Below are 18,903 nucleotides of genomic sequence, written 5' to 3'. Positions count from 1 at the left end.
AAACAAAAAAACACAAAAAAAGGGACGTTTAGCACATAAAATAAGAGTTTCGGTACTAATTAATTAAACAAAATAAAAACCAATTAAAAAATTATACCACTCTATCAAACCTCCTATCAATGTGCTCAGCGTGATTCAGTCTATACATCTTACCCTCGTAACCCAACAGCTGCTCCTCCATCTAAATACAATCTAGTAAAATACAATCACAAACAATGAACTCACCTCCTTTTATGTTAACCAAATTATTAAATAAAAAATCTTATTTAATTATTTAACTCGGCTTATAAATTTAATAATTCTAATTCTGCCCCAGCTAACTGACGCGGTCAACTACCTAATTAATTAATAAATAACTAACTGAACTCTAAATTTTTCAAATCAAAATTTTTCTCATCCAAATTAATTTAATTCATTCTTCCACTAATTACCTTCTGAGCACGCCTTAAACTATTTATTCTAGCTAAACTAATTAACAATTTACTTTGTTATACTAGTTAACATGTTATAGAAAATAAACAACATCTATATTTAAAAAACAATTACATAACAAATTTTAACTAACATAAAAAATAATTAACAGTAAATCTAACTAACATGTCATCAGTAATTCTATAATTCTAACTAACAAACAACCTATAACTAATGACTTTAACTAACATGTCAACAGTTACGCTAATTAAGTTAAAAAAAAAAACTAACTCTAAATAAGCAAAAAATTTAACTCTAACTAAGCTATTATTTACTGATCTGGAACTAAGAATATCGTCTGCAATGAATTTCACGTGCGTCTAAAAGATAGGATAAAAGAGGAAGAGAGTGAATTTAGAAGAGAGATTGCAAAAGAATAGGACAAACACAAATAGTCCCACTAAATTTTTATGAGATGCCAAATTCTAGATAGAGTTCGCCGGAATGCGGCGAACTTGTTCTAGTTACAAAAAAAAAATCACATCCCAAAAATTAAAGCTGGGGTTTGAAAAATTATTTTTTTATTTTATTTGAAAAAAATCCAAATAAATAAATTAATTAAAGGGTAAGGAGGGAAGAGAACTTGTCAAAGTAAATCATCGTCCAACATAAAAAATAATTTCAAATTAACACATTCATCATACTTATTTTTTAGATTAATTTATACTGTAAAAGTTGTAAATCTAATGTGTAAAGTCATACATGCACCACACTTCACTTTTTAACTACTCTATTAATTGCAAAACATACTTCCAAATTAACACATTCATCAAACCTTTTTAGATTAATTTGGATCAAACTCGACTAAAATGAGAAAATTAATAAAGTGAGAAAGTGAGAATCTAATCACTTATAAATTAAAATAGTAAAACTCACACATGATAGAAACTACAAAAATAAAAAAAAATGGTGATTAATTCCTTATTTTGTCACTTTATAATTCTTTTCACTTTAGAAAATCTTTTTCCTATTAATTGATTGCATAATTTTTTTTTGTCATTTAATTAAAAAGTAAACAAAAATAAAGGATATAAATATTAAACTAAGAATTTAATTGGTATGCAGTGATTGAATCATATGCTTGTATTTGTTCCTCCCCCTCCCAAAAAATAAAAATAAAAATAAAGAAGTTGGAAATTTTAAGAAGAATAGTTAACTCATCAAACACAAAGTTGAAAACCTTGTTTAGTGTCAAATTAGGCGTTCATAAATGAAATATAGCCCACGTGATTGTATTATAGGAATTCTTGATAATAATAAATAAACAAGCATCGGTTAGCATGTCAATCCTAGAAAATTATTTCATCATTCCAACAGGAGCATGATTAGTATTTCATCGAACATCTGAATCTTATTGTTCACATGTACGTCGTCACTTGCATTTTTTAAATGCTAATTTATTCTTGGATTTTTTCAATAAATCCAATAAATCATTGCATAATTGATGACATAACTCACAAAACTATTCCACAGCCAGAAGTCTCTAAGGAGAAAATTTTCGAAGCAAATATTCTCTGATATCTAAATCAAATAATTTCGCATGAGTGATATGTCGAAATAATATTCTTTATCCAATTAATGGTGAAAAAATAACCTAAAGTCTCTAGTAAAATATGAGCATAAAATAATCATAATACCCAATAAAAAGTTAACATAACTGACAAGAATACACCTCATTCCAGCAAAAAGATAACTGCTACCATATAAGACAACAATGAATTTGGTTGGATAAATATAGAGAATTAAGGACAGTAATCAAAGCTATTACCAACTAATCTTGCAAGGTGGGACAATAGTTCGCTACAAGGGCTCATTTTCTTTTGGTCATAGTTTTGGAAGCTACCATCACATTATCTTCTGTCCCTACCTGCAAATCGCCATCACTTAGAATTCAAATATGAGTTTAGCAAACATGGGTCCTAAGGCACATGATAAGCTTACTATTAGTAGAAAGTTTTACATTTTTTCATTTAATAAATGCAAAATAAATCCATTGAAAACTTAAATTTTTTTGTATTTCCAATAAAAACTTTCTCCATTTGTAATCTTAACATGTACCCTTAGGATAAATAAACCCTTAAAAATATATGAACACATTTTAGATTCTCATTTCTATGCACCATCGCTATATAAACTGGTTTTGAGATAAAGAATGAAAGTTACTTCTTTTATCTAATTTTACACTAAGTGGTGCTTCAAAATTAAACTTAACTAGACCAGATAATTCTCATGACTTAGAGTATAGAAAAAAGTTATAGAAGATTACAATGCAACTATAAAGGGTAAAAATTTCATAGAGAGCATTGGCAGCACAAAAAAACAGGAATCCACCACATCATACCCAAGAGACATGAATCTGACTAAATTGTAAGCTACTAGCAACATTCATCAAACTTCAAACAAAAATGAAATTGTAAAACGTATATGAACACATCTGCAATTGAGAGGCAAAAGGACATCGTGAATTCACTTCTATGTTCTAACTAATATGTTGCTGAGCTATGAGGGGTACTTCCACAGGATACTTATCAATGCAATCTTCCCATGGTCCATTAGGAGAAGACTTCACATTATGAAGTGCTTCCCAAACTGCACTATTACACTTAAACCCACTTCCAAATGCAATTTGCCAAAGCCTATTTCCCCTTCTCATTCTCCCTTTGGCTTCTATATATGCCAGCTCATACCAAATGGAGCTCGACGAAGTGTTTCCAAACCGGTGAAGTGTCATCCTTGAAGCCTCAACATGCACAGGAAGAAGCTGGAGATTCTTCTCCAACTCATCAATCACCGCCCTGCCACCGGCATGTATGCAAAAATGATCAAAGGCAAGCTTGAAATCTGGTATATAAGGTTTCACATCAGCCTTGAACAACTTCCTCATTACCAATGTGGCGAAAAATAGAAGCTGTTCGCTGATTGGGAGCACCAAGGGGCCAAGGGTGGTGATGTTGGTCTTAAGCGCACTGCCTGCGATTGCCATCAAATCCTTAGACAAGGAAACACCAGTCTTCCCAGCATCATCCTGTTCCTGATAGACACACCGGAATGCCTTGTCATCGGCAGCGCGATTGGTCCTCACTACATGAACAAGCCTGTACTTCGCTCTCCTCCGATCAGCAGACTTGTTGGAGAGCAGCACGGCTGAACCCCCGACCCGAAACAAGCAATTAGGTATGAGCATAGATTTCTTATTCCCAAAGTACCAATTTTGAGTAATGTTCTCAGTGCTAACAACAACAGCGTAAGTATTCCTATGAACCTGCAACAAGTCTTTGGCAAGATCAATAGCTATAACTCCAGCACTACACCCCATTCCCCCCAAATTGAAGCTCTTGATGTTACCCCTCAATTTATACTTGTTAACAATCATGGCAGATAGGGAAGGCGTGGGGTTAAACAAACTGCAATTCACCACAAGAATGCCGATAGCCTTAGGCTTAAGATTGGTGTTTTGGAACAAACTATCCAAAGCACCAAACATAACCTCTTCGGCCTCAGCTCTAGCCGTAACCATGGAAGATCTAGGAGGTATGTAAAGCATGGCTTCGGGGACATAAGTCTCCTCTCCAAGTCCCGAGCGCAAGAGAATCTTGCGCTGGAACTCTAGGGAGGACTCATCAAAGTCTCCGGTGAGGCGAGAATGCTCCATAAAGCTACAGAAGGGGGCCTTGAAGCGATCGGCTGGGCGATAACAAGCAAAGTCAACAAGGTAGACAGGCCGAGGACGAGTGAGAATGAAAACTGTAAGTCCAAAGACAATGAAAGCAGAGCAAGTGAGGATGGATATTATATTGTACTGGAGGTGGAGCCACACATGGTGAAGATCATCAATATCAGTTTGAGAGAAATGGATTAAGGTCACAAAGATCAAAGGCACAAAACAAAAGGTGAAGAGGTTGGAGATCAAGTAATGGTAGCCTAGTTTGACATACTTGAGCTTGACACTCTGCAGGAAATCCGGTAGAGCCATCCGAGATGGCGGCTGAATCTGAACAGCCGCAGCTGCGGTGCTGCCTTGGTTATCAGAGATGGTCATCTTCAGAATGCGAAACAAATAACAAAGGAATTGTTGAGTTCTCGAGTGTGATGAGTGAAGAGGTGAAGAGGTGAAGAGTAAGAAAGTCCAAGAAACACATGTATGTCTCGTACCTGAGAAGAAGGTAGCAGTTAAATAACGGCTCCGTGCAATGTGCGGTAACTGGGATTCTAAGATTCGGGGCAGGTGGGAACGAATTTTCTTTTTTTTTTTCAAGAAATTATTTTGGTTAATTTCAACAACTCCTCCAATTATTTATTTGCATTTTTTGGGGTTGAAAAATTGAACGAATAATGTATAACAAAGAATGAGTTGGCGAGAAAATAAAAGAAATTTGAGACAGACGTATGCATGTTAGAAAATTCAAATGAAGAGTTGGATGACGTAAGGTGGGGAAGACTCTGGCGAGGACATGTAGATGATACACAAGTTGATATTATCAACATTTCAAAATCCAAAGACAGACTAATGGATATTTTTATTTAGAAAAAAATAACAATTTTTCAATTGATGAGGTGGAAGACAAGTTAGCAATCCAATAAAAAATATCTCCAAATTAGCACATGCACGGATGCACCACTCTTATTCTATTTTATTATATATAAACAGAACAATTTCCGTACACTTAAAAATTGTAAATTTAACAAATAGAATTGCTAATAAGTGTTATTCGAACCACTCATGTTAGTGTCACTAAAATTAGTTGCCAAAATCAATAACTAATATAAAATATATATTGAAATATAAAATATATATTAAAAATAAATTAAACAATACAGTTATACATAAAATCATATATACATGACAACTAATTTTATTGTACAAATAGAATTTTTGTATGATATATGCACCACACTTGATCACTTATTTACAATTCTACTAAAAATTTAATTTTAATGTACTTCCCGTGTAAAATTTTACATATGTATCTAATTACGTAATATTATATTAGCAAAAATAACTATCTTTTAGATTGATAGCGCGTGAATAGTCATTTAAAAAAACGAACGTGATTGAATGACTATATAAAATATTTTATATTATCAATGCATTAAAATTGAACACTTTTGTTAAAATTTTATTATAATTTACCCTTAACTTTTTGCAAATATGGAAATTAACCTATTGAACCTTTTAAATGTGCAGATTATGTTGCAATTTTTCCATTAGTATTAACAAAGTTTAGGGTATTGAAATTGCATACGTAAAATAATTCAGACGGGTGCATATAAACTAGAATTGAAGGGGTGTCCTGCAATTATTTTCTTGCATTACTATTATTATCACTGAATTATATGTTACTCTATAACAAAACTTTCAAAGAAGTAGATGTAACATTCAAACACTTGTAATCTTGATAATAAACATAAACACCCCAACTTGGCATATGTTCCATATACATATAAAACTATTTCATTATCTTAACAGGAGCATGATTTGGATTCAAAAGCACAAAATCATCAAAATTTTGATAGTATTGGCTACATTTAAGTCACTGCAATTTTCTAAATGCCAATTTATTCTTGGATTTTTCAATGAATTCAACCATTCATTGCACACCAGAAGTATAATTACATGAGTTTAGATCAATGTAGAGAATTAAGGTCATCAATTAAAGTCATTACCAAGTAATTCAATAAAGTGGGTCAGTAGCTCAGGCTACATAGCCTCCTTTAAGAGTCTTTCAGTCACAGCTTTTGGAAGTCCCATCACACTATCTGTTGTCCCTACCTGCATATTAACATTTCTAAGAATTAGAAGTATTTTTCAATTAAAAGAGGAGAATAATTTTTAGAGTTTGATTGTTATGTTTATGCACACTGTCATACAATTGGATGCTTAATTTGTATAACTTCTAAGATAGTTGGTGTCTAAGTTAAATACTTTTACTAATGTGACAATAAATGATTTGATATCTTTGCACTACTTTTTTAACATTGACAATGCATGCAAATTAAATCCTAATTTTTTTTATTTAACATAAGTTTTTTGAGAATAAACCTACCACTTCTCTGACAAATGGCAATATCGAAGGATGCTCTATTAGCAGCCCACCAGCAACGTTGAGAGTAACACCCTCATCAACCTAAATGGCAAGAAAAAAGATAAAAAGCTTATCAAACACCCAAATAAAAAATTTAAGATAGTTTTGTAGAATAAAGTGATCATCCATGACATAATCAATTCAAAGAAACAACACATACCAGCTTCTCAATTATTTCATCGGGTATTTCGTTGAAATAGATCTGTAAGGTGAAACAAATTACTGAGAGAGAGAGAGAGAAAGAGAAAAAGAGAGAGGAGAGGAGAAAATCATACATCCACACGATCCCATTCTCCTTTTCTGAATCCGGTTTTGAGGTTTGTAACTAGAACGGATGACACAGTTGCTGCATGCCCCCCAGAATAATCTGAAATTTTGTAAAGAATTATATACATAGAAGGCCATTGGAAGTTCAAAAGAGAGAAAGAGGTTTTAGATTACACATGAATGGAATATAACATATGCAAACCTTTCAAGAATTGCTGAGCTTCTTCTTTGCTAGATGGTTTTTCCCTAACCACACCGTCATAGACCACCACCTCCAAATCATTTCATAATGAAGGCATAAGCAACTTCGACTGATAAAAAATTAGAAAAAAGAAACTTGACAATTTCTTTACAAACTAATTTCATTACCACAAGGCCATTTATTTATGAGGATAGCAACCACCAACAAGCAAGAGCTTGGAGATCATTTAGTTTTTCATCCATAATACAAGAACAGCAATTTGTTTTGACTCTGGAAATATTTTTAGGCTATTGATACACACTAGCCAAATCAGTTTAAAAAGAGAAGGGACGAGTAAAAGAGACAGCAAGAGCAACAAAATGCTAGAAACCAAGAAAACTAAGCCACAATGTAGCTGTTTTGTTTTTTTTCCCGATAGCAATGTTGGACATTTGACTTGTTTCTGTTTCCTTCAGAAAAAGAATATCAAGTGATGTTGTTGCTTTAGTAACATGTGACGGAAGAACAAAGGAAAACTACAGAAGAAATATTTATAACTCGGAAAAATATGATGTATACTTGGTCACAAGTAATTAATAATGTTGGCTCAGCATCCTTTAGGTAGTCATCAACAGGGAGCTTCTGTAAGATAGCTTCTGCCTAAGGAATAAAAATGAGAGATGATAAGTACCTGAGTAGCAGTTTCATGAATAAAAGTGATGTGGTATTTTTGAAAGTGTGAATAGTTACATAACATCTCCACATAACTACTTAGAGAAGAGTCACACAAAGAAAAAGAACACACACACACACACAAACACTGATGCAACAATTAAAAAAAAACTGAGCAAGATATTGCTCTGAAATGGTTTGATGAAGACAAGAAGATAAAACCCAAATCATTTACTTTGATCGTTCCTGAACCTAACAACGACATTCTCAACTTTGATTGTTCCTATCAGATAAGCATGAAAAACTGAAAAAGTGGACAGAAAAAAAAAAAACAAACAAACCGTTTACTTTGTTACAAAAGGAATGAAGTGTTCGAGTATCTTCATTTCTTCACATGGCTGGCTAATTTACTATTTATCTAATAAGCTATACCTCTTCAAAAGAAGCTAGTAAGCTACATATCCTCATTTACTAAATGGCCTGGGTAACACCACCTAACAACAACCATTAACACCTAACTAACGGTTGCCAATGACCAGAAAGGAAGCAAGATGTACTGTGTCTGCCGCAATTAAAATCATTGGTTCATCAACCCTCTCTTGGTTACTGGTAGTTTGAAGTTTCGATATGATGGCATTGGCCTGATACATAGTCACATCCAAAATCAGAGGATAATTGATCATAGCATGGCCTTCCATGAAGGAAAGGGAAACAACACACAGAAAGCAAAAAGCTAGGTGACATCATAAAAGCAGTTACAGCGTGCCTTTATAAGGTCTCTCTACTCTCTATCAGAAAGAATCAAGATATCTATTATCTCATCTAATACAGCACTAGCACCAAACAGAACTTTTCTTGCTGGTTCACTGGTGACAATGGATGCAGTTATTTATGCTTACTTTAAAATAGAAGTAATTTTTATAAAAAAGGTGGGGGGATATGCAATTTTATAATTGAATGGGGGAAAACGCATACAGTTTTAAGCAACATTTGTTTTTATAAAAAGAAATTAAGCAATATCAAGTAATTCATTTGTGGGATATAGAGAGCACTAAAGAAGTAATGACTAGAAGGCAAACCTTGGCTTCAGCTAGAGCCATAACCAGCTCTTCGGGAGTTTCCTTTCGGATGCTCTTCTCATCAATATCAGCAGTCTGCACGTAAATACAAAAGATTAAAGAAGCCACGTCCACAACCCAAAATCCAATCCAATCATTGTTGAACGAATGTCATTTACTTACCATTTTTGTGAATTCGTACCCCATTTCAGATAGTATCTTGCGCCGTGCTACTGAGGATGATCCCAATATAATCTGCAAATGACAATATATCATCAAACATTCAACATGACTCCATAATCTGACTTAAACTAAAATTGTAGACAACCAGAGCTTTAGTCAGAACTTCACTGCCAGCATGGGGTGTTATTGTCCTAACCCCTAAGCTATATCCAACCATCACCATGATTTCTGGCAAACATTGTGGTTATATATTTCTGGTTATGCACTTTTAACATCAAATTTGTTCTACTCCTTAAACCGATTTTCTTATGTTGAAATAACACACATCTATATAAATATAAATATAAGAAAACGGTAAAGATACACAGTACTAGTAAAAAGTAACTATGACAATGAGAATAGGAACTACGAAACACTCAAGTATAGATATGAATATGATGCAGATGCACACACAGTTACATAATAAAAGATGAGAAGAGTTGCAGTTCTGTGCGAGTGAAACTGCCACAACAGACTCAGCTCGTTGTTAACTGAATTCAGTTAGTTAGTTAGTTAGTTATGCTCCTGTTATATAAACAAATACAGTAAGTATAACTACATCTCTGCAAGTAACGTGAAAACAGGGATAGAACTTCAGAGGGTAATATACATTAAACAGCCAATCTCTAATTGAACGACGATTTGAAATAATTGAAATATAATTGACGGAGAGAGGAACCCTAGATTGGAAGGAGAAGAAGACGAACCTTGTAGGAAGAAGTGGAAGCTTCCATTGTTGCAAGCTAATAAACCGAATAGTGAGCGGGAAATGGAGACAGAGATTAACGAACGAAGAGATTGGTGAATTTCGATTGAGCTGTGTACAAAGGTGTGTAAAATACTATGAGTAAAATCCCATCCTACCCCTATCCTTTTACATAAATGACAACCCGCTCCTCAACCATACAAAATTAACTTTGATCATTGATTTTATTGGACATTCAAATCTTTGGGAGTGGATCTTCTATTTTTTTTTTAATTGTTTGATAAAGTATAATTTTTAATTATTTAATATTTTTTCACATGTTTTTTTTTGTCCTACTAAAAAAATATAATGTGAGAAAAAAATTGAGAGCATCATTCTCCAAACCTCCTTGTTAATCCTTCAAATAAATGATTAAGGATTTATGTGTCTTGTTAATAAAAAAGTTAAGAGTAAAAGAAACACTTTGATGTTTTTCTTGATTTCAATCAATTCATTTGAAAGCATTCATTGTATTCCTTAGAGTTTAGAAACTTTCCTTTAGGAGTTTATATTCAATACCTACACCAAACCAAAATGCCAAACAACCTATTAATTCAACTAGTCATAAAGAAAATGATAGGTAAATACTCATTTAACTTTGATGCCAAATGCAACACCTTTGTCTCACCAAATAATCTCACAAATATTCATTAGTATATTCGTTCAAATGTTTAAGAAATGGTGTGATATAATATCATTTGTAAGTCAAAACGTACGTACTATAATCATCTGTGTGTTTAAGTTTAAGGTCTCACAAGGTCAAACTTTTGGCTATAACAAAAATACATATTATCATTTATTTCCAGTCAGTTAATCAAATGCTACTTTCTACGAGGTATTAGAGATGATGAATTAGATATTTTAATTGGGAGGAGAAAAAAAAATAGGAATTTTAGTTTGGAGAAGAAAAAGAATTAGGAATCTTAAAGGAAAAGGACAAAAAGATCGTGAAGAAGAGAAGAATAAGAACGCTGGATTTAACAATGAAAAGGGTTAACGTAAATTAATGAGACACATACACCTTAACCATGTGCCCAAAACGTGTGCGTTTTGCTAACAAGGTGGGGCCAATATCTAATTAAGATTGAATACATCATATGCTATAAGATTGAATAAATCAATAGCTCTCTGTTGAAGATTGAATGTTGATACAAGAGAAGCTCAATATCGCAGCAGCAACTCTGGCAAAAACAACTGAAGATCAAAGATCTTCAAGATCACATTAACGACTGGACACTATAGTAGAATTCAGTCAACTAAGCGTGGTGGTTTGGTGGACAGGAAAAGGAAAGATTCAATTTTAGATGAAAGGATAAAAAAAGTTATTAAAAAACTTCACAAAATAATGAGTTTAGTTATAATGGTGATCAATGGTTCACCAATAATGGTGATTGGGAACTTCATAGCTTCTAGGCAATGCCTCTCACATACTGGTCCAATGTTGTATTGAACAGCTGACACCTACACAAACCCATCAAAGATTGATTCAACAAACAAGTTCTTCCATGGTAAATAAGGGGAAAATTTGAGAAGAAAAAGTGATATATACTACGTTACCTAATAGGAGATCCGGGTGTATAGAGTGGATTCTTGACAACATATTCAACATACAAATTGTAGATATACTTCAAGGAGTCCCGCAGATCACCGGTTCGAGGATGAGTCACTAGGATAATCTGCATGAAACATGAAAATCATGGAGAATCTCAATATAATCATAACCACAAGTTAATTACAAATATGGACAAAGTGCCAAATAAAAATTAATTACAACTTAAATCAGCACCAACTACATCTTAAGGTATACAAGAACATTGTTGTAGCTGACCTTTATTCCGGAAGGACTTTCCATGAAACTAAGTTTATATGTATTGGTCCGAAAACTGTGAAATGAACAACCTTGGCCGGGCAACTGAGGCACACCAAGGTTTCCTTTCTCTGCACTGCACAATAAGTTGGAATACGTGAACTAAACCTACCAGTTCAGTATAAAAAGTCTACACCAAAGAAACTCCTTTTACAATCATACAAAACATCCATCATCATTTATATTGTTGATCAATGGCAAATTGCAGAAATAGTAGACAAGATACAGTAATAAAACAATTTCACAAACAAAATATAACAAGCAGGAGAAAACTACACCTAATTAGGATAAAAATGAAGGGCACATCAGAATAAACAACCATCCCATTAAGTACTATGAGATCATAGCACATTATTAACTTAATGATACCATGGTGTGAGGTTATAAACATTACTTACATGACCATTTAGGAATTGACAACCAAAACCAAGGACTTAATTTTCAATTGCAGGTTTATCACCTATGCGCAACTTAACTCCTTATCATTGTCTAGTGCTGTAATTTCTACACATTGCACAGAAAATGATGTATAAATGCAAACAGTATTCTTAAGAAGGTACCTTCGCAACAATGTAACAGAAATGGTCAATTATCCATGAAAAATGGTCAACATTGTTAACGCACTACCCTCACCCGAAATTATATCTGTTGCATAATTTTGCAACAATTCTTAACTTTGCGTATAGTTATTTAAATAAAATAACCAACATACATGGTAGGGTCCATCTTGAAGGGGAGCCTCGGAGCAGCGGATGAGTTGTCTCCACGTGACCTCAAGGTCACGGGTTCAAGCCGTGGAAACAGCCACTGATATAATTATCAGGTTAGGCTGCGTACATTACAACCTTGGTTGCGGCCCTTTCCCGGACCCTGCGTTAAACGCGGGACGCTTGTGCACCGGGTTGCCCTTTACATGGTAGGGTCCATCTTCGCTGTTAGTGACTTCAGTGAAAAAAGAAGTCCAAACATTAACTTATGGTCTTGCTGAGCATTCAATGTCCGCAATGGGCGATTCCACTCCCGATAGAGCAAGCATACACCATTCCTATTGAACACATACATCATATGGCCATTGTTCCCTGAAGCTGTTGGTACAGGAGGTGATGGACTGATTTCAGACCCTCCGAAAAACTGCATTCTTGATCAACAAGGATGTAGAAAGAGATACCAGTATATCAAAACCTGAAGTGGATGTTAATCACTTTTAGTGCAGTATTTCACAATTGGCAGTAAACATAAGGTGTCAGGTTGCGAGAACCGAACCGGTCAAGTGACTGGTTCAATGGTTCAATGATCCAACCAAAGTCGAACCATAATTGAACCGGTTTAATTAAATATACAATAAAATTATTAAAAATTCAATATATAATTTTAAATATTTAAATTCAATGATTTATAAACTAATAAAATTCAAAAATTCAGAGTTTACATCACCTTCCATATTTCCTCCATCTAATAAAATCCTCCATCTAATAAAATAGAATAAAAAGCCAATAAGAACCCAAAGTTAATACTTAACAACATATATCTTTATTAAATGAAACAAGTTTTACTATTTCACTAAATCCCACCAATGATACCAAGTGAGTGCTTGTTTTAAAGGGGCCAAAGCATCATAAAAGACTAGATAGGATTTGTAAGAAGAATTCTGAAGCATCTACAAATATATGAGGTACTTAAGTTGGCCTTAGAATGAATTTTCATTGTCTTAAAAACAAGTTCTCTTTGCAAAAGATATGCAGTAAATGCAAGTTTTTTTCAAAACAAAATGCTCAATTAAATTGGCTTCTATCCCACAAAACAAGAAGCCACAGTACACCACAAAATCATAAAGAATCAACTGAAATTTTCAGCAATCTACTTCTGACCATAAAAATTCCCCAAATTGGAACAACCAAACAAACAACCCATACCCGCACAACCCCGAGAATCCACAATTCAAGCAACAGGCCACAGAATAAAAGGAAAAAGGAACAGAAAGAATTAAGAAGAGTACCAATCTAATACCCAGAAATTTATTAATTTTTTTATTATAAGACAACAAGTTTTTCAAGGCACAAAACAATCCAAATTACATATAGCCAAAAAGAACACAAATTACATCCAGAAAATTTTCAGAAAAATTAACTCAGCAAAGAAAAACAAACCATGAACAAAATTGTACCAAAAAATTTAGCAAGATACCATCAACTCAGCCAGTAAAATTTAACAAATCAGTGAAACACCATCAACAAAATTAATCCAGAATAATTAAAATTCTCAACATCATAGTTTATTTCAGTTTCATACAAATTAATAAAAGAAAAAACATAACAAATCCATCAGAAACTCATAATCATGAACATTATTCCAAATTACAGAATCATATAATCAGAGGTAGAAACTCAAAATCAAGTTATTAACGACAAAAAAAACGAACAAGCACTGGTTACCGCGCGGCGAGGGAGGCACGAAACTGACGGCGAGGTAGGAGCGAAACAGACGGCGAGGCAGGGAGGAGCGAAACAGAATTGCTAGCGAAGGAGGAACGATTATACAGAGACGCAGAGGAGAAGAGCTTGTGCGGGAGAGAAGAGGGTCAAAGAGCTACCAATGTGCGAGAGAGAAGAGGGCCAGACGCAACGACGTAGAGGAGAAGAGGGCCGAGCAGAGCTTCGAGAGGTTACTAAATTTTGAATGTTAGGCGGCGCTGGCTTAGTGAGCACCACTGCTGCTGCAGTTTGAGAGAGAGAGAGAGAGAGGGACAGACGACGCCGAACTAGGGTGCAATGGAAATTAGGATTGGAACTTGGAAGGGAGAGGGCTGAGGGACGAGTTCGTAGTAAGGTTGCGAGAATCGGACCTCTCAATAAACCGATAAGATTACTGATTTAATGATTTACTGGTTTGACTGGTGTTCAACTGATTTTATTAAATATTAAATAAAATTATTGAAAATTAATAATTTAATATATGTAATGTTTGATCACTATTTAGTTATTCTATCTTCAAAAATATAAATTTTTAATTAGTAATAACTACAATTTACAAACACAAATTAAATACAGCCAATAATTAAATATTGATTATTGAACAAATTTACAGAAAATTTCTAATCACATCAAGAAGCAACAACACGCAGTATCAAAAGTTCAAAACACAATTATCAATTACATATGGCATCAGAAGTTCAGAAAAACTCAGAAGTGAAAATCCATACAATTAGACAACTAAATCAACAATCAACAAAATTAAATAAGTACCACCAAAATATAACGAAATTATTTTAGAAGAATTAACTCAAATTGAAAAGAACAGTGAACCTGAACAAAATCACTAAATGAAGTCAATCAAAATACAATAGTCCTCAACAAGCAACTAGAGAGGGCTAATTCCATACTTCTAGCCTTGAAGACATTCACAGCCTCATCAAGAAACTTAGCAGAAAAAGAGAGAACCTGGAGAGCAAAGGGAAGAAGCTCGACTGCTCGAGCAGTGGAACAGAGGTGAAAGCAAGGTCCCGGTGAGAGGAGGTGACGGCCGAGCAGTGAACAGAGGTGACGATGAGGAGAGACGTTCGCGGTGAGAGTGAGACGAGATGCAACAGCGAGGAGAAGAGCTCCGCGATGGCGATTAACAATTACCTAATTCTAGAAATTTTCACCATATAGTAGGAGTGACTTTATGCTAGCCAGAGAGAACACAACATATAGGGAGATTAACAAAAAAAATACGCAGTTCAATACAGGAACATGTCTGTGAATGCCATGATTGATTGAACCGGGTGAGGGATTTGTCATGGCTTCGTATGCGGATCAAATTCAAAATCTAGAAATCTAAATTACAAATTACATACAACAATTCAGAATGACAGCAATTCAAAATCCAGATTATATCAATTCATACAGCATTTAAAATCCAGAACTATATTCAGCAAAATTCAATATAGCAGAATTGAACTTATATTGCAAAATTCAATATAGCAAAATTCAAAATCCAGAGTCCCAAAATTAAACTTATATCAAATTTAGAATTACAAAATAATTCATTAATATAATTAACAAAATGAAAAAAAATTGAAAAGCAGAAGAACGCTGTATCAAGCCATCAATTCATATTAACGAAGAAAATCCAAATATTAACAAAATCAGAAAATACAGCAAATCAATTACTAACAGCTAACAAGTATTATCAGAATCAATTACTAAACCCTAAACCAGCAAACCGACGCCGACGAGATGGCTGCGAAGTGCGAACAGAGTTATCAACATCCAAGTATTATCAAAATCCAAGTCACAGTGCTTACCGCCGGCAAGGAGGAAGGCAAGCGACGGCGACGACAGAGTTTGGAGTATATGATAAAACCGGTACTTTAAAAAACTTGGCCGATTTGGCCGGTTCACTAGTTAATCGCCGGTTCATCCGATTTTTAACCGATTTTTTGCAGAGCAATTTTGAGGATCAATCAGACTGGTTAGATGACCGGGTTCTCAGTTAATCCAGTCGAACCGGCCAGTCCGGTTCGGTTTCAGAACACGGGGTATCAGGATCACCGATACAATGTAAGAAGCAAACTTTCTTATCAACTAGTGTTGCTGCCCATGCAGTGCACGGGAGCAGCAACAAAAACCAAATATGCAAGGTTTATTTGTAATATCCATAACGAAGGTATCTCTTAGCATAGTGGTGCATCATATGCACTCAACAAACAGTAACAATACTAGTCCAAGATAAAAGCAAAATTTGTTGACACCAAATATTTCATCAATTACTTATACATAGATGATATCAGCAACCAACACAGAGAAAAACTAAGGATAACATATTACAAATTTGCAAAAGGTTATAGAAACACATAAGGTGATGCAAGATTGCAAGTCATCACCAAACCTCACTGTACCTCTACTAAATCAGACTTTGGCAACACCCCGAAACAGGACATGTTATCAACCATATTCAGCACCATGCTGAGCTTTAAAAGCATGTACTAGATTATATTTTCAATAAAAATAAATTAACAAGAAGTTTGTCAACAAAAGAAAACTAAAACTCTAATGTTGGTACCAACTGTTCTTAGCTATTAAATTCAATTGTAAAGTGAATTGCATACCAAAGACTTCCAAAGGGACGGATCTACTCTTGAAGTAGTGAGGGCAAGTGCCCCCAGTAAAAATTTGAAAATTTTTTAATAGTTCTTGATAATATAAGTTAGTTGTCCCAGCACAAAACTAATTTTGCCCCCATAACAAACTAATAGAGGTTATTGGCAACTTTTGTAGACATTTTCATATTTGAAATAAGATTGAATAGTAATTTTAGCCTTTTGATTAGTTGAAAAAAATAAAAAATCTACCTCTAAAATCATACATTAGGTGCTGTAATATTGGATTTATTAAAATCCTCTAAAATTTTGAAATCTTAAACATAAAATTATCTTTAATAATTTGTTGGTTAGATAATTTAAAAAGTAATTATATTTTACAAATTACAATATTATAATACAATTGTAAAAATTATTATCATACTATATATATTTGCCCCCACTGTTAAAATTTTCTGGATCCATCTTCCAATCAACCAAGTACAGAACAAAAGATGAAAGTCCTCCACCTCCGATCCCTAACGTAATCAATCTAAAACCCAGCAAATGATTTTGTTCTCTACTTTAAAACAGATCCAAGAGATCGTCACTAATTCCTAATATATGAACCCGATACACTTGAATTTTAAACAGAATCTAGTGCAAGTGCTCAAAATCAATGGTATTAGATAATACAGATTACAAAGCTAAGTTGATGCTTCAACTATTCTATGAACCACGATCGGCTGCATATGTTAATTGAAATGAACAAAGAAAAAAAAGAGACAGCAGCATTGTGCACCTTGCAATAGCTGAGGCGGAGAAGGCGGTGTTCGTTGCGTTGCCGGAAGCAGAGTTTGCACGCGGCAATGAAGAGAACGGAGGGATGGTGGAAGAAGATTAGAGATTTGGAATGGGGAATGGAGTATGGACGTGTGGTAGTGGTAGGGGTATTTTCGGGAACTGAAATATTTCTTTAATTTTTTTTTTTTAATAACAAAATATTGGGTTTGTACTTATTCTTATTTTTCGGTCCATATTATTTCAGTATCCGTTAAGTAAAGTGCACATGACATAAGTTAACTACTAGCTAGCTAGTTGGGCTTGTATGTTTATTTCGAGTTGGATATGGGCTTATGTTTTAACTTTGTTCTCAACAATGTTATTGGGCTTTTCTAATAACAAGGCTAAACCCTTGTCCAAAAAAGCCCAAACCAATAGCGGAAGAATTTTATCCAAATGTCTAGTAGTGACATGTATGTCTTTCAATATCTGTATTTGAAATTTGACTAAGCAAAGTAGTAAATCGAATCTTTAAGCATTATACGTGCGAGTGTGGTGTTAATGAGTTTGTAATACTTAGTATTAAAGATGATCAAAAATGCGATGCTGCCTTAAAAATTAATTTGTTATTAAAGTTAAAAAAAAAAACATAAATCTTAAATTTTAAATTCTATATCTTAAAAATTAAATATGAATTATTGATCTAAAATATAATAAATAGAGTTAAGTTTTGTTTAATTAATAAAATGTGTATTATTTTTTACTTAATAAATAATGTTTAAGGATGAGTCAAGTATTATTGATGGCAATTAAGTGCGATTAATTGTTAATACACTCATTTTGTCTACAAACTCGTTAAGAATGAGTAGCAAACATATAATCTTAATTAGCAAACACCCTTAGATTAGAAGGTTTACTTTAGTGGAGTAATAAAGTATAGTATATTTGAATTTTTTGCTAATCATTATGTGATGAAGATATTAGTAAACCACTACTAGTCTTCAATAAAATAATAATTTTAGTGATTGGATAAAAAATGTACTTATATTTTCTAGTGGAGTGACATGCATTACAAGCAATAATGAATTATTTGTCAATGTCTTGCGTTATTAATTTTGGTATTATATACTAATTATAAGCTATATATTATGAGGGTTCTATTGTTTCACGACGGTTTCAAACCTTTCCTACACTAATTATGAATCCAAGTTATATGGTCGATAGAATCAGTGTCAATTTTGATTTACGTCACTCTTTTTTTTATAGATTGAATTGTCTTTAATTTTAGGTATTACATCACAAATTGATACTCATTATTTACTTACATATACGGATATACCTAATATTTTTAAGAATTTTTATTCATTATTTAATATATCAAAATTTAAATCCGAATACAATATATTAAGAAACATATTAATGTATCATCTCAATTAGGTCTCAGTTACGTTTATATCAGTAAAAACGTTCACACTTATAAACTATTTAAAAACCA

General features: G+C 33.5%; 3 protein-coding genes across 12 annotated transcripts; all 3 read right to left on the bottom strand.

Annotated features, from left to right (window-relative positions):
- Positions 1-2,058: 2,058 nt before the first annotated feature.
- LOC107472276 (uncharacterized) lies at positions 2,059-9,750 on the bottom strand. 7 transcript variants are annotated; one of them, XM_016091810.3, is made up of 10 exons: positions 9,061-9,153; positions 8,916-8,987; positions 8,754-8,828; positions 8,232-8,315; positions 7,024-7,093; positions 6,830-6,921; positions 6,715-6,756; positions 6,516-6,596; positions 6,136-6,241; positions 2,059-2,338 (listed from the first exon to the last, which is right to left on the bottom strand). In XM_016091810.3, the coding sequence occupies exons 1-9, from the start codon at positions 9,136-9,138 to the stop codon at positions 6,170-6,172; spliced, it is 666 nt and encodes a 221-aa protein (XP_015947296.2). In that variant the 5' UTR covers positions 9,139-9,153; the 3' UTR covers positions 2,059-2,338; positions 6,136-6,169. The 7 variants fall into 7 exon arrangements, with proteins under 7 accessions (XP_015947296.2, XP_020990098.1, XP_015947300.1 ...); XM_021134439.2 differs by lacking the exon at positions 2,059-2,338 and adding an exon at positions 4,605-4,623; XM_016091814.3 differs by lacking the exons at positions 2,059-2,338; positions 9,061-9,153 and adding exons at positions 7,582-7,662; positions 9,662-9,750 and having other exon boundaries at positions 6,012-6,241.
- Positions 2,740-4,611, bottom strand: LOC107472275 (3-ketoacyl-CoA synthase 4). The gene has a single exon (XM_021134437.2). It carries the CDS (start codon positions 4,508-4,510, stop codon positions 2,951-2,953), a length of 1,560 nt encoding a protein of 519 aa, XP_020990096.1. The 5' UTR covers positions 4,511-4,611; the 3' UTR covers positions 2,740-2,950.
- A 925-nt stretch (positions 9,751-10,675) lies between the features above and the next one.
- On the bottom strand, positions 10,676-17,575 carry LOC107472277 (uncharacterized). Of its 4 annotated transcripts, none has more exons than XM_016091815.3 (5): positions 17,428-17,575; positions 12,480-12,748; positions 11,528-11,642; positions 11,257-11,375; positions 10,676-11,160 (listed from the first exon to the last, which is right to left on the bottom strand). In XM_016091815.3, exons 2-5 carry the CDS (start codon positions 12,701-12,703, stop codon positions 11,109-11,111), a joined length of 510 nt encoding a protein of 169 aa, XP_015947301.1. In that variant the 5' UTR covers positions 12,704-12,748; positions 17,428-17,575; the 3' UTR covers positions 10,676-11,108. The 4 variants fall into 4 exon arrangements, with proteins under 4 accessions (XP_015947301.1, XP_052107279.1, XP_015947302.1 ...); XM_052251319.1 differs by lacking the exon at positions 17,428-17,575 and adding an exon at positions 15,004-15,186; XM_016091816.3 differs by lacking the exon at positions 17,428-17,575 and adding an exon at positions 13,999-14,412.
- Positions 17,576-18,903: the final 1,328 nt, after the last annotated feature.

Source organism: Arachis duranensis, chromosome 6, assembly GCF_000817695.3.
Source record: "Arachis duranensis cultivar V14167 chromosome 6, aradu.V14167.gnm2.J7QH, whole genome shotgun sequence".
Classification (NCBI taxonomy): Eukaryota; Viridiplantae; Streptophyta; class Magnoliopsida; order Fabales; family Fabaceae; genus Arachis; species Arachis duranensis.
The sequence above is the reverse complement of the archived record's forward strand: the minus strand, read 5'-3'. Positions and strand labels throughout refer to the sequence as shown.